At 44.7% G+C, this 13,877-nt stretch overlaps 1 protein-coding gene across 19 annotated transcripts in view; it reads left to right on the forward strand.

Annotated features, from left to right (window-relative positions):
• The window catches only part of Fnbp1 (formin binding protein 1), a 104,444-nt gene that overhangs the window by 58,983 nt on the left and 31,584 nt on the right, over window positions 1-13,877 (forward strand). For all 19 annotated transcript variants that reach the window (XM_047525434.1, XM_047525417.1, XM_047525416.1 and 16 more), the window contains exon 6: window positions 179-283. In XM_047525434.1, the coding sequence (XP_047381390.1) occupies window positions 179-283 (105 nt within the window). The remainder of the gene's footprint in view (window positions 1-178; window positions 284-13,877) is intronic.

The raw sequence follows: 13,877 nt of genomic DNA on the forward strand, positions 1-13,877 counted from the left end.
AGTAAAGCGGAGCCGGTGCTCCAGCCTTTCCTTTTTCTAGAAGTCACGAGGAAAGAGCACAGATGAGACGCAAATAAATGCAGATTTAAAACGCCCTCCGGGGTGGTGACACCAGGACTCCGCGAGGCTGGGGACGCAGGCACCTGTCCTCCGGTAACGGCTCCGCTCTTGTGCGCAGAGCAAGCGGCGGTTCGAGCGCGACTGCAAGGAGGCGGACCGCGCGCAGCAGTACTTCGAGAAGATGGACGCGGACATCAACGTGACCAAGGCCGACGTGGAGAAGGTGAGGGGCCGCCGCGCCTCGGAGGGCTCGGAGCGGGAGGAGGCTGGAGCAGGAGGGCCCCGCGGCTCGTTCGTTCGGGCTCCAGGACCCGGTGCAGATGGCAGCGGCAGCTTCCGAGGCGGGACTCTTAATGGCTCTTCAGAGACAGAGGCAGTTTCTGGAGAGCAAGGGCGGTCGGCTCTGCCCAGCTGGAGGAGCTTGGCAGCTTCCGACGCTTCCTTGAAAGCACCGAGGCCGAGGCCGGCTGCTTGCTGCCTCCCTCGACGGCGGGGCTGTCCTGGGGCTGCGTCCTCAGGGCCCCTCCAGGCCTGCGCCGCAGCCTGGTGCTGGCGCGGAGGACGCACAGAGCCGCAGTGTCTGCGCTGGCTCCGAGTGCGTCTCTTCCTGGAAGCGCCTTTTCCTTTTTATAAAAGCCATGGACACAGTGCAGACGCTCTCCGGCTGTGGAACAGGGGCCTGCATTCACCCAGGCCAGGGAAGTGGGGCTTCCGCGCCCCCTGCTTCTCTCTGGGAGAGGCCACGTGTTCTCGTAGATTCCTTTTGCTTTTGCCAGAGTTGGAGATGACTTTAGTTATGTGTATATACATATACACATGTACATATATATATACACATGCATATACAGCACGGATGTACACATACTTTATCAAATAGTTTATTATTCTAAATGTAAAATTGGGCTGATTTTTTTAATTCATTGGAAGTTTTTTAAAAGAAGTTACTTTTATGTCTTTCTCTTATTTTAAAAGCTATTCATGCCTATTGTAGAAATACAAACAACCAAAGGAAGGGAAGTCGTTGAAAAAATCCAACTATTGTTAATGCTCAAGTGTTTTACCCATCAAAACTTTTTCCTTTCAAAAATGTACACAGGTCAAGCATGGTGGTGCACACCTGTAATCCCACTGACTCAGGAGGATGAGGCAGGAGAATTGCAAAGTTGAGGTCAGCCTCAGCAACTCAGCAAAACTGTTTCAAAAGAAAAATATAAAGGACTGGGGATGTGGCTCAGTGGCAAAGCTTCCCCGGGGGTTCAATCCCTGGTACAAGGAAATCCCCCCCCCAAAAAAAAAAACTACAGGGGTGGGGATGATTACTTGCCTGGCAACTGTAGCCGTGGTTCCAATTCCCAGCACCACAAAACAAAACATAGTGTATACCGTCTATGTACAATGTAAAGAATAATAACAGCTGGGCATAGTGGTGCACAACTGTAATCCTGGCAACTCAGGAGGCTGAGGCAGGAGGATCAAATTCAAGACCAGCCTTGAAAGTTTAGTGAAGCCTTAAGCAACGTAGCATGGCCCTGTCTCTAAATGAAAATATTTAAGAAGGTCTGGGATGTGGCTTAGTGGCCGAGAACCCCTGGGTTCAATCCCCAGTACCACAAAAGAAGAAGGAACAGTAGCAGAAGCCTCACCTTCTGGTTGGTGCACACTGTCTGAGGGAGCAGGGCTCTGCTCCTGCCCTGCCGGCCCCTCCCTGCCCTTGCCCTTCTGATCCCTACCTCAGGGGTAGACTGCTTTCCTGAACTTGGGGTAGATCATTTCCTGTTCTTCACAGCTTCTCCACATGTAGGTGTAATGCCAGTGAGTAGATTTTATAATTCTGTCTCCTTTTCACCTTTATATAAACAAAATCATGCTCTCCTTAATTTCCTCCTTCTTGTTCTCATTCATCTCTATTTTTGAGAGTTGCTTCACGGGATGTGTAGAATGCATGACTTCTGGGTTAATGTTTGGGCTGGAGTTTTGGGAGGTGATCTTGTATTTCTGTTTTGGGATTCTGCAGAGACTGCTGGGCTTCCTGCAGTCCTGACCCACTGTGCCTTGGGTTTGTGTCCTGCCTTCCTCTGCTGCGGGTGAGCACCTTCGCGTCTGGTGGAAGCAGCCCCTGGGACTTCCCTGCCTCCTTGGCTAGAAGGAAGGTGCTCTAAGGTTTTCCCATAATGATTTTAATAAACCCTTTATTAGGTTAAAGTATTTTCCCTCTTTTCCTCTTTTACCAAGAGGTTTTTTTTTTTTTTTTAAGCTTGACTTGGTATTGAATATCATTAAATATTTTTATTTTTTCTACTTCCTTTAATTCATTAATGTAGTAAATTACATTAATTAGTTTAATTACATTGAACCAAATTAGCATTCCTGGTACAAATTCAATGAGATTATGATGTATATTTTTAATACATAAACTGAATTAAAAAAAATATTTTAATTAAGACTTTTTCCTTGAAATTCGTCTGTAGTTTTCATTTCTTGTCTGTTCTTCTTTGCTCTGCTTCAGAGTTTAGAGGGTGGCTCTTTTTTCCAAAATACTAAACGTAAATGAAAATTTTCCTTAAACCTTTAAAAATACTTATTTTTTGTGAGAAAGTTCCTGACTACAGATTCATTTGTTTACTCTCTCTTTTTGCTCCGTCCTGATGGGTTGTATTTTCACAATACTATATCCATTTCATCATAAAATCTCAAATTTATTGGCAATCAGGTCAGGGTCCCCACATACCAGGAGTTCCGGCCCTTTGTGGCCCCAGAACAGGACTGGGATGGAGCCCAGTGGCAGAGCACATGCTTAGCATGTGTGAGGCCCTGGGTTCCATCCCCAGTACCACCCCTGCTAAAAAAAATTTTTCCCCCTCTTTCAGGTCAGATCCAAGGCAGTTCACCCACGTGCCCCTGCTGGATCCAAAGGCAGTTCTAGGATTTTTTGTGTGCGGTGCTGGTGGTTGAACCCAGGGCCTTGCGCATGGGAGGCGAGCACTCTACCCACTGAGCTAGGTCCCCAGCCCCAGTTTTAGGATTCTGATGTGTACTGCCAGGTGGAGTTGCTATCCTGTTACGGGACTCTTTCCAATCACGTGGTTCTTATAGGCCGAGAGCATCGTTGGGTTTTCTGAGAAGCACTTACCTCCTCCCCACGGAGATGACAGATTACTTCGCGAACGTTGGAGCTGAGGGTGCAGGCTGTGAACACTGATGTTTTTAAGTGCTTCTGCTTTCTGTCTTTAAACACTGTCATTTCCCAAATCAGGCAGCAGTGTGACGGTGGCATGTGTTTTCCTTCATTGCTTAGGGAGCGTATGTCCGGCCTAGCAAGACAGCACTTCAGTTCTTGTCCTCGGTTGCTGTGATTTCGGACCGATGGAGAACTGGACACAGGTGTCTCCCCCAGGTTCCACAAGTGATGGATTATGTCACTGTGCTGGGCACAGCCAGCCTCCTCCTCCTAGCAGCTGGCCACACAGCCCTGGGGTCAGTGCTGAGAGCTGTCACCTCCTGGGAGGCCCTTTCTAAGTTGTGACTTTCCGTGTGCAGCACCAGCCTGTGTGCGTTTTCTGAGCTATTTCGGATCTGGGTGTGTGCCTGATTTTTCTTCTTCTCTTTTGGAAGAGGTAAGTGACCCTCATGAAGACCCACCGGTCATAAGCGCTGTGTTCAAATCACCCACTGAGTCCACGTTCACCCCATGGCACGGGCTGGCTTCCTTCTGTGATAGGTGCCAGGGAGTGGCCAGATGTTCAGTGTTCTCTTGCCAGGGTCTTGCCTCTGGGCACGAGTCCGTATTTGGGTATCATGAGGATATCACGTTTCTTAGGAACAGTAAGGAAGGCAAAATAGCCCTATTTAATGGGTTTTATTGAATCCCTTTTCCTTTGCCGAGATGGAGCCACCAGAGAGTTCTGAGTCTGAAGGCTTCAAAAGAGTTGCGTGATTTGGAATTAGTTAATCCGGGTTTGTAAGAGAATCAGAACGTGTTGGAACAGGTTATCTTGTGGCTCATGACCCAGGCGCTTAACTGGGAGATAAAACAGACTCTTCACCCCCACCCCACCGCACCTTTGTGACCAGATGGGAAAGAAAGTCCTTGCAATCCAGTTTGTGATGTTGAGTGAAGGATTGGTGACCGGAACATGGGCAAAATAAGCTGCTCCTGTTGTTACTCAGATATAAGAGTCTCTTGTAAACAAACAAACAAAAAATAAGACACTATGATAAAGGTAAAGCATCCTTTGCCATGCCAGGCCCTTCTAGAGCTAGATACCCTCACCCCTTGATATGTGAACTTCTGACTCTTTTGTGTGTGTGTGTGTGTGTGTGTACCAGGGATTGAACCCAGGGGCACTTAACCACTGAGCCACATCCCCAGCTCTTTTTATTTTTTATTTTAAAACAGGGTCTTGCTAACTTGCCAACACTGGCTCTAAACTAGCGATCCTCCTGCTTTTAGCCTTCTGAGTCATTGGAATTACAAGTAGGTGCCACCATGTCCAGCTTTTTTTTTTTTTTTTTAAGACAATTCTAAGGGAATCATGACTTAATGATCTAATTCTCTTGTGTGTGTGTGATGCCGGGGTTGAACCCAGGACCTCACGTGTGCTGGGTGGGCATTCTACCGCTGAGCTTTATCCCCGACCCTAATTTTTACTTATAAAGACAGTTTGACTAGCTGATGGAATTCCTACGTTGTCAGGTGTTCCTGTTTAGCCCCTCACCCATCATTCACTGACCGTCTGCTGGCCGGGGGTGGGGATGGCCTGGATGCCAACATATGAACACACAATTCTTTGTTTGTGTGTGTGTATGTGTTTCACTTATTTTTATTTTTCATATTTTTCACTGGACAATCACAATTCTTGCCTGTCGCAAACTTGCCTTTCGTTTTGTTCCTCAGGCTTGGTTTGCTGGGTGGGAATTTTCCCATTTGACTCCTGGGTGGATTCTAGTGACAGGGACTTTGAGGTCAGAGTTTGTCCTTCACTCTGCTTGAGATGGTGCTGGTCAAACTGGGAGGAGAGGCAGCACCTCCTCTGTTGTTCCAACGGGGCTGCAGCTGGTTAGTTGGGATGAGAAAGGAAAAGGTTATCAAAATGAATGGAATGTGGACTAATATTTCGGAACAGAGAGAACAGTGTTTTCTAAACGCATGCATTAAACTGAGTTCGTCCACGTCAGGCAATGAATGACCCTTTCTCCAGTTTGCCCTGCCTCGTGACTGCTGCTCTTACATAATTTCTAAATGCAAAATAGGATATTGTCTAACAGAAAGTGCAGGGAGTGCGTGGTCACAGACAGCTGCAGAAATTGTTAGCTGAGTTCAAGTTGTGTTTTCTAAGACTCCAGCATTGATTTCTTCCTTTTCTTGTAGCTCCAGTTTCATTTAAAGTGTGTGGTTCCTCTATGGTGACAGTTGCAATTTTTTTTTTTTTTTTTTTTGGTACCCAGGATTGAACTCAGGGTCACTCACCACTGAGCCACATCCCCAGCCCATTTTTGTATTTCATTTAGAGACAGGGTCTCACTGAGTTGCTTAGCGCCTCACTTTTGCTGAGGCTGGCTTTGAACTCGTGATCCTCCTGCCTCAGCCTCCTGAGCTGCTGGCATGATAGGTGTGCACCACCATGCCTGGTCAGAATCGCAACTTATGGGCAGTTTTGGCCACAAAAAGTTAACATGGCTTCTTGATTTGAATTCTTGTGATCCTGCATGTTAACTAACCGGGAGAAGTCTCTCTCCAATGTGAGAGGTTGCCTTTTTCCTGGCTCAACCTTGACTTTTTGTTATATAACCCAATTTGAGGAAATGTTTTAAAAGTTACATTAAAATCCTGACCATGGGTTCCGATAAGTGTATCACTTTCCTTGGGAGTGTATATCCTGTTTTTGTGTGATGTTATGACTTGTTAGAGTATCTAGCTTTGAACATGGTTAGTTTTTAGATTCTGTGTAGCTATCCCTGTTGTGAGGGAGAATAAGAAGTCCCGAGTTATTTGTGAATAAAGGTAGAATTCTAAAAAGTGTGTGATTAAAAAAAAGAGATTATAGGCTTATTTTGTTTGGGTTTGGTTTTGGTGCTGCGCATGGACCCCAAGGTCTCTCACATGCTCAACACCTACCTGCCACTGAGTTGTACCCCAGCCCCAAATTGTTAATCACAATAAAACGTACATGGACTTTTTTTTAATGTGTAATGGATTACATAATAGAATATTTTTAAAGAGAAAAATTAAGGAATGCAGAATCTGTGCCAGTGTGAAGCAAGAAAGATGGCCTTTGGTTTAGTGATTCCTGGTCTGGTAATTATCTCAGGACAGGTGGAGTTCAGTGGCTTGGAGGGTCCCTTCACTGGGGATCAGGGTCAGTTACTGAAGCACAGGCAGGAAGAGCGGGTTCTTTTCCAGCTGCAGCCAACTGAACAGCAGAGTGTTAAATTTTTTTACCATTTGGGGAAATAGTCTCCCGCAAGACGTCTACTTTAGTTCTTGTACGTATATGGAATTGTACTGTTCATTTTTTTTTTTGGCCCCGGCCGTAACGACGAGGTTGACATCTTTATTGAACATGTGAATATCTTGAGTGCTTTCCCCCAAATTTCTGTTTTTTATAAAATGTCTGACTAATTTCTCTGAAGGGATTTGTTCACTGCAACAATTTAGAAAACAATTTTTGAAAAAACAAAGAGGAAGTGGTTAGTATGAATGCAGGAAATAAATTTTGCAACCGCAGCTTAACCTTTGAAACTTAAAAAGTTAAAAATGCTTTTCTTTAAAACAAGTGAGAAATACCTAGAATTCGAAGGAGAATATAAAAAATGGATACCATCGCTCTTGCTACTTTTTGGTCAGTGGATCAATGGTGAATTCAAGAGACTCTAGAAAAGATACGGTTGTTTATATTTTTCCCATAAGTGGTCACATCTGTTGAGTTCATGTTTCTTCCTGAAAGCCCAGTTGCTAACAAACTTGTAAGTTAATGTGCAGAAAAACCGAGAGAGCAGAGTAAGATGAGAAGTCTTTCAGATGCCCTCCATCTGAGGGTGGGAGTGACGTTTCCTGAGGGTGTGTGTGTGGTTTGTAGCACTGAGCACTCCTGTCCTGTCCCCAGCTGGTGTGCAGCTTTTTGTCTGGTGACTCATTTGATAAAGTATTTCACTTTTCTCTGATAGCAAGTGGTCTGGGCTGGCCAGGAGCGTCTTTCTAATCTTAGTTATCACACAGGTATGACCTGAGGTAATTGACTTCATCTCTGAACCTGTGTCCTAGTCCATCAAATAGGAGCACCCAAGGCCTGAGGTTTCGGGGTACGAGAGGTGTGTGAGGGGTGAGTACTTTGGGACACTGTTATTGCCAGCTGTATGTCGTGTCCTCTCTGGATTACTTCCGGCGTCCCTCTCCTTAGTTTTTCCTCTTCGACCTACTGGTCATCAGCAGAATGTTTTTGTGAACATTCTAGGCCTGGGACAAGAATTTTCATCGTTTGCAGTGTGCGTAGCTTCAACAGGATCGTAATAGATACGTTTCGTTAGGACCCCAGTTAGCAAGTGATGATGAGGAGAGACGAGAAACACTAAGTCACCTGGAGAAAATATTGTGTCCCCTGCAATTCATACGTGAATATGATCAGAACAATAGCAGCTAAAAAATCATTAAGCCAGTTGCACGTGCACACCTGTAATCCCAGCAGATGGCCAGTTCCCAGTCAGCCTGGGCAACTCGTGAGACCCTTCTTACGATGCCGTTTTGCAGAGGGCTGGGGGCCTAGCTCAGTGGAAGAGTTTGGTCTCCAGCACTGGAAGAAAAAAAAAAGTTCTTTTTAAATTAAAAATAGCGTTCATCATATATGAACTCCCTTGGTTCTGGGACCAGCAAACCCCGGTGGCACAAAGTTGCTCAGGGTCTCTGCATCTGGAAAAGGCCTGTGTGGCTGAAGGATGTTTAGGAGGCCAGGGGGGAGCTGGGGCTTGAATATGAAAGACAGGTGGGAAAAGATGGGCGGGACCCGTTTCCGCCAGGGACCCGAGGGAGGTCCGCTGCCCATATCAACCTGCAGGTCCAGACCAGGCTTCAGCAGGTCTGCCTGCAGAGATGGGAGCCCCATGGCAGGACGAAGGTGACCCAGGTGAAGCGTCATGGCACCCGTTCCTTAGTAAGCACGCTGGAAGTGTTCTCTGTTCTCAGGGTTTTAGCGCGTCTCCATTTTCTTTTATCCCTTTGTGGATAAAAAGGGTGAGATTATAAAATGTTAAATTCCCATGGACCTAACGTGGCCCCTCTGGATGTGGCAGAAGTACGTGGCTGTGCCTTAAGTTCATTGTTCTTGCCATTTGCCACGTGGCTTTCCTGCTGGGTTCTGTTCACAGAACTGCCATCCGCTCCTGCTCTTGCCCACAGAACTGGGCAGGTGACAGATATTGGTGAAGTGGATGTGAGGAACCTGCTGGACTGGCTTACTACGAGAGGTGGCAGTTAGGGCAGGGCCTCGGCATCAGGGTCCAGTAAGCGGAAGTGAGTACTGAGCTGGGCTGGGAAGCACAGGTTGGCTCCACGGCGGTTTACTACCCACCGTCTGTCCACTCGGTGATAAGCAGCCATGTGATAATGCAGGGCAAGAGTTCCTTCTTGCCTGATTACCCCTTTGTGAGTTAGATTTCCGTCTTGAATGATAGCCTTCTTTTTTTTTTTTTTTTTTTTTTACATGAAGGTTTATGAATGGTAAATTGTCTTCATTTGTGTGAACTGACTTTATTTGGTTTTCATGCTAATGAGATAGTTTAGCTAGGTATCAAATTCTAGGCTGACAATTATTTTCTCTATAAACATTTTTGAAAGTCATAATGTCACATTCTCCCACTGTGGTTGTCTTTCTTGGGAAGTGGGCCCTCTCCTCCTTTGCATTGCTCTGTGACATGGGACTTTCTTACCGTGAAGTGCTTGTGTTTGCCTTCGATGTTCCATGGTATCACAGTGAACACGTGTTTCAAAGAGCAGCCTTTTTTTGTTTTTCATTTGCTCTGCTTAGGATTCCTTGAGTATTTCTTCCGTTCATAAATATAGGGAAATTCCCAAACATTAACTCTTCAAAATTACTCTCAATCTCATTTTCTCAAATTGTCGGTTCTGGGACTCAGTTGGGTAGTTGTGAAACTTCTCATATACCTCTTCTCTCTTTTTCACACTTCTGTCTCACACCAGCTATTAAGAAGGCCAAGGCAGGAGGGTTGCTTGAGCCCAGGAGTTTGAGGCTAACCTGGGCAACACAGAATGACTGTCTCAAATTTTTTTTCAACAACCATATTTTTCATTTCTAGAAGATTCACTGGATTCTTTTTCAGATGTGCTGGATCTTTGTAACATCTTATTTTCTTGTGTTTTTTTATTTCCTTAACCGTTTTAACGTTAACGTTTTTCTCTGCCTCGTGTCACTTCTGGTAGTTTATTTTATTGGTGTTATTATTACCTTTTTTGTATGAGCATATCTTCTATAGGAGATTATATTTTACCTGGGAATTCCATTAAATTCAGGATTGTGGAAGTATCCCCCCAGCAGGGTTTTATTTTGTTTCTGCCAGACAACCTGGAACTCATTTTTATGCTAATTTCTTGGCTGGGACGTGCTGGACCATCTGTGCAGCAGGCACAGGCGTGAGGCGTTCCTGAGGAGGGCGCTTCCCCTGCTGTCCTCCGTAGCCCGAGACCCAAATAAGCTTCCTGGCTCTCTGGTCAGTAGGAGCTTTGCTAGGCATCCTGAGCTTACAGAAAGCACGTGAAACTAAACTGAGGTTATATTAGAAGAAGGCTCTGTACTCCTGCACTACGCTGTCATCAAGAGTACATTCCTGAAAAAGGAGTGAGAGTTTTAGTATTAAACTTTGGTCATTGTTTTGCACGGCTGGGGTTGGAAGCCAGGGCCGTGTCTGTGCCAGGCAAGCGCTCTACCACCGAGTTTCACCCCAGCGCAGTGTTAAACACTCTTTTCTTTGTTTTGTTCTTTTATTTTTTTTATTCTTTAGCGTTACTGAGAATCGAACTCAAGGGTTTCTACAGCAGAGCCACACCTCCAGCCCTCTTTATTTTTTATCTTTTGAGACAGGGTCTCACCAAGTTACTGAGGCTGATCTCAGACTTGCAATCCTCCTGCCTCAGCCTCCAGAGTCTCTGGGACTACAGGTGTGCACCACTGTGCCTAAGTGTGTTTTTGATTAAACATGACTGGGACACTAAGGGTGAACAGGTGCTAACCTATCACCAAACATCTCAGATTTCTTCAGAAACAAAATTATAACATTTTCATTTTTTCCTGAGTTGTATAATATGAATAATCTTTTTGTTGTCCTAAGGAGCATATCTTATCTAAAACTGCATTTACAAAGTGTTCATTGTAATAAGTCTGAGAATTATAGCTATATAATTATATTAACATACCATTAATTATATAGTTGTGTATTTTGTTATGTACAATTATAATCTAGTTGTTAATATAATTACATATGTAATTTTATTAACCCCAGCAATAGAGAATGGTGATCACGTCGACATTAAGTTTTAGCCAAAATATCCAGCCTGGTACCTTGAGCTTGTGAGTATTATAGTCTGGGGTGAGGTTATTCGTTAGCGAGAGAAGGAGAAGGGAAAGGGATAATCAATTTCAAACCTACTGGAAGGAGAAACTCTTTTTCTCTCGCCAGTGGAGATGCACTAAAAGCCTGGGAGGAAGGGGTGGTGTCTTGGATCCGTGATTTATGCCCTACCAAGGCCTCTGAGCTCCTTTGAGTTTGCCCACCTTGATGCTCTGCCAACATCACCATGTATCCGCATTAGCTTTTACAGCAAGCGAAATTGCCACTCACCTTGAGTGCCCAGATATTTCCAATTCTACTTTTCAAAAGAGGCGACCAGGGTCCAGAGGAACAGAAGGGCTTTTCTTAGCACTACTTAGCAAGTGAATGGCCCGGGGATTGAGATGCTGGTCCACTGCTGTCTTTCTCTATCCTCTCTTCTATTTCAGAGATTGCACTCCAAAGGAGCCTACAATACTGGGGTAGAAAGTTGGAAGACTTAAAAAAAAAAAAAAAAAAATCAGGAAATTGCTGGAATATTTTAAGCATATTTCTTTGGTTAACTTATTTTGAAGTTTTTCTCTGTTTTGTATTTTAGCTGCCCTTATAATTTATCAAAGACAGACTCATTGTTTTGGCAAGCTCCTGGCCTGGAAGTCTCCAACACAAACTCCCAGCACTCCATCTGAATAGGAATTTTTAAATGCCGTCTTAGTTTTGAACTTGAAAATGTATTCTAGATGTAACAGTTTGCTGGAAATTTTAAACAATGCCATTTATCATACAACAACATTGCTCTGAACAAAGAGCTTTTTCTTTTCTGTCTTTATTAGTATCCCTCCTACTCTGTGTGCTTCCCAAAGCTTTTCTTTTCTTTCTTTCTTTCTTTTTTTTTTAACTGAATTGAACAGGCAGGCCAGAGCTCATCAGCCTCCCACTGAATTTGTATCTTTTACCCATCACTTTGGCAAAATAAAATCTTCCTTAATCACTCTTTATGACTGTTATGATTGTTACGATTGGAATGATTATTGTTAAATTTCCACTTTTATGATAATGGGATCGTGCCATGAACGCTGTCTTGAAGCCTTTTGAAATTTTTTAAAAATTATATACAACATTTACTTTCCCTTATGAAATATTTTTTTTCTATTTTAAAAAATAGGCTACACATTAGTCCATCAAGGGTAGAACGTACTATTTAACCCATCAAATTGCTGGCATTGGTCTCCAATTATTGTTTCAAATCACTCAGAAATCAGAAATCAGCTCTCAGAAACCACAGGCGATGGTGGGCGTCTTTGGTGCCCCCTTGAAGTCATTCCATTGGTTTAAATCCATCCCCAGGAGTAGAACTGCTAGGCCAGGCGAGGGTGAAACCAGTTTGACTCCTATCACTGATGGCTCCTAGAGAATCTAGGGTGCTCATTAGGGTTGGGGGTACAAGGTCTCACTCTGTTGCCCAGGTTGATCTCAAACTCCTAGGCACAGTGGTGCTCCCGCCTCAGCCTCCCCAGTGGCTGGCACTACGGGTGTGCACCACGCTGATCAGCAGGGGTTCTAATAGATCCACGTTCTGATCTAAAGAAAAGTGCCTAACTGGGTGCAGCCCGTGATCCCAGAGGCTTGAGAGGATTGTGAGTTCAAAGCCAGCCTTGGTAACTTAGTGAGTCCCCAGGCAACCCAGGGAGACCCTGTCTCAAAGAAGAGGAAGGGCTGGGGGGTGTGGCTAGGTGGCTAAGCGCCCCTGGGTTCAACCCCCAGTACCCTCCTAAAAAAGTACCTAGAAAACGGGTAGCATCCCCTCGTCTTGACATCCCATCGTGTGACTGTCCTGTTATCGACGTCCCCCACTCGTGTGCTATGAGCGTGCCTCGGCCAGAGGCCAGGATGCAAGTGGTTGTCCGGAGGTGGAGGTGCAGGGGCTTTTACTTCTTCAGCTACCAATTCTTAAGTTTCAATTGTTTACACCAAACGGATTTCCATAATCAGGAGAAAGAATGAACTAAAGGCAGCCAGAGACCCAGCTGGTTAATAAGTTTAATTTTATCCACAGTAGTAAGCCAGGGCTCAGGTGTGGTTTGAGGAGGGGTGTGAATCAAGGGTCAAGGGTCCTGAAGTGCCGCTCAGATGGTCAGGTCATCTGCCAGCTACTCAGGCGGTAGCAAGTCACTGGTTATTGGTTAATAATAATTCCAAGTATCCTAAAAAGCTGTTCCAAAAGCTATGAATTCTCCTTGAGGAACAGTAGTGTATAAAATCCTAAGAGGTCTGAAACCATGTTCAGAATATTAATTTTTTGTGTGTGTGTGGAGAGCGGTGGCTACTGGGGATCGAACCCAGGAGCACTTTGCCACTGAGCCACATCCCCAGCCTTTTTTAAAGTTTTTGAGACAGGGTCTCACTAAATTGCTGAGGCTGGCCTTGAACCTATGATCCTCCTGCCTTGGTCTCCCAAGTCCCTGGGATTACAGGTGTGCCCCACTGCGCTCAATATTCAGCCTCATTAGTCACATCTTCAGTCAACATATAAATGGAACCAGTTCATATTCGCTCATTGCATTTTAAGATCAGAAGCCGGTGGGCAGTCCTGAACACTGGCTAGAGGGCGTCCCTTAGTAAGCAGACCTACTGTGGTCCCCGCAGGAGAGTGAGCAGGTTTCTCTGTGTGTCCCAGGTTCTCTGCTTATTATCCCTGAGATTGAGCCAGCAGTTATTTTTCTTCTTAATATTTTGAACTACTAAGGAAAGAGTCATATTGAACTAAACAGGAAATAGCTACACATTTTGGCCACGCTAAAAATCTAAAATTAGCTAACTAAATGGATTACGGTATTTTTGTCTTCCAACTTGTTAGAATTGTGAAGTCTTGGGCTGCAGTTTGGTTACTAGTTAGAAGCTGCTACTGTGACCTTTCAGGCCATTCAGTTTTATTTCCCTTGTTTTGTGATACTATGTTAAAAATTACCAAGAAGTGAAGTCACCCATCAGCAGTACACACTTCTGTCTGTTTGGATTTATTTGGGGAGATTCCCGAGGGTTGTCAAAGAAATTGTAAAGTTTAAATCTGGTCTTTCTGATGGACAACAAAAGTGGTCTGAATCTCATTCTGAGATGACTGTGACTTCCAGCCACAGGCAACTGTGGGCCTTTTGGACTTTTTAGAATGTTATCTCTAAATTCTGAGATTTTTCTAAAACTATAAAACAAACTAACCAACCCTATGTACATCTCTCTGTCCTGGTGTTCCAAGATGCAGCATT

The sequence above is a fragment of the Sciurus carolinensis genome, chromosome 14 (genome assembly GCF_902686445.1).
Source record: "Sciurus carolinensis chromosome 14, mSciCar1.2, whole genome shotgun sequence".
NCBI classification, from domain to species: Eukaryota; Metazoa; Chordata; class Mammalia; order Rodentia; family Sciuridae; genus Sciurus; species Sciurus carolinensis.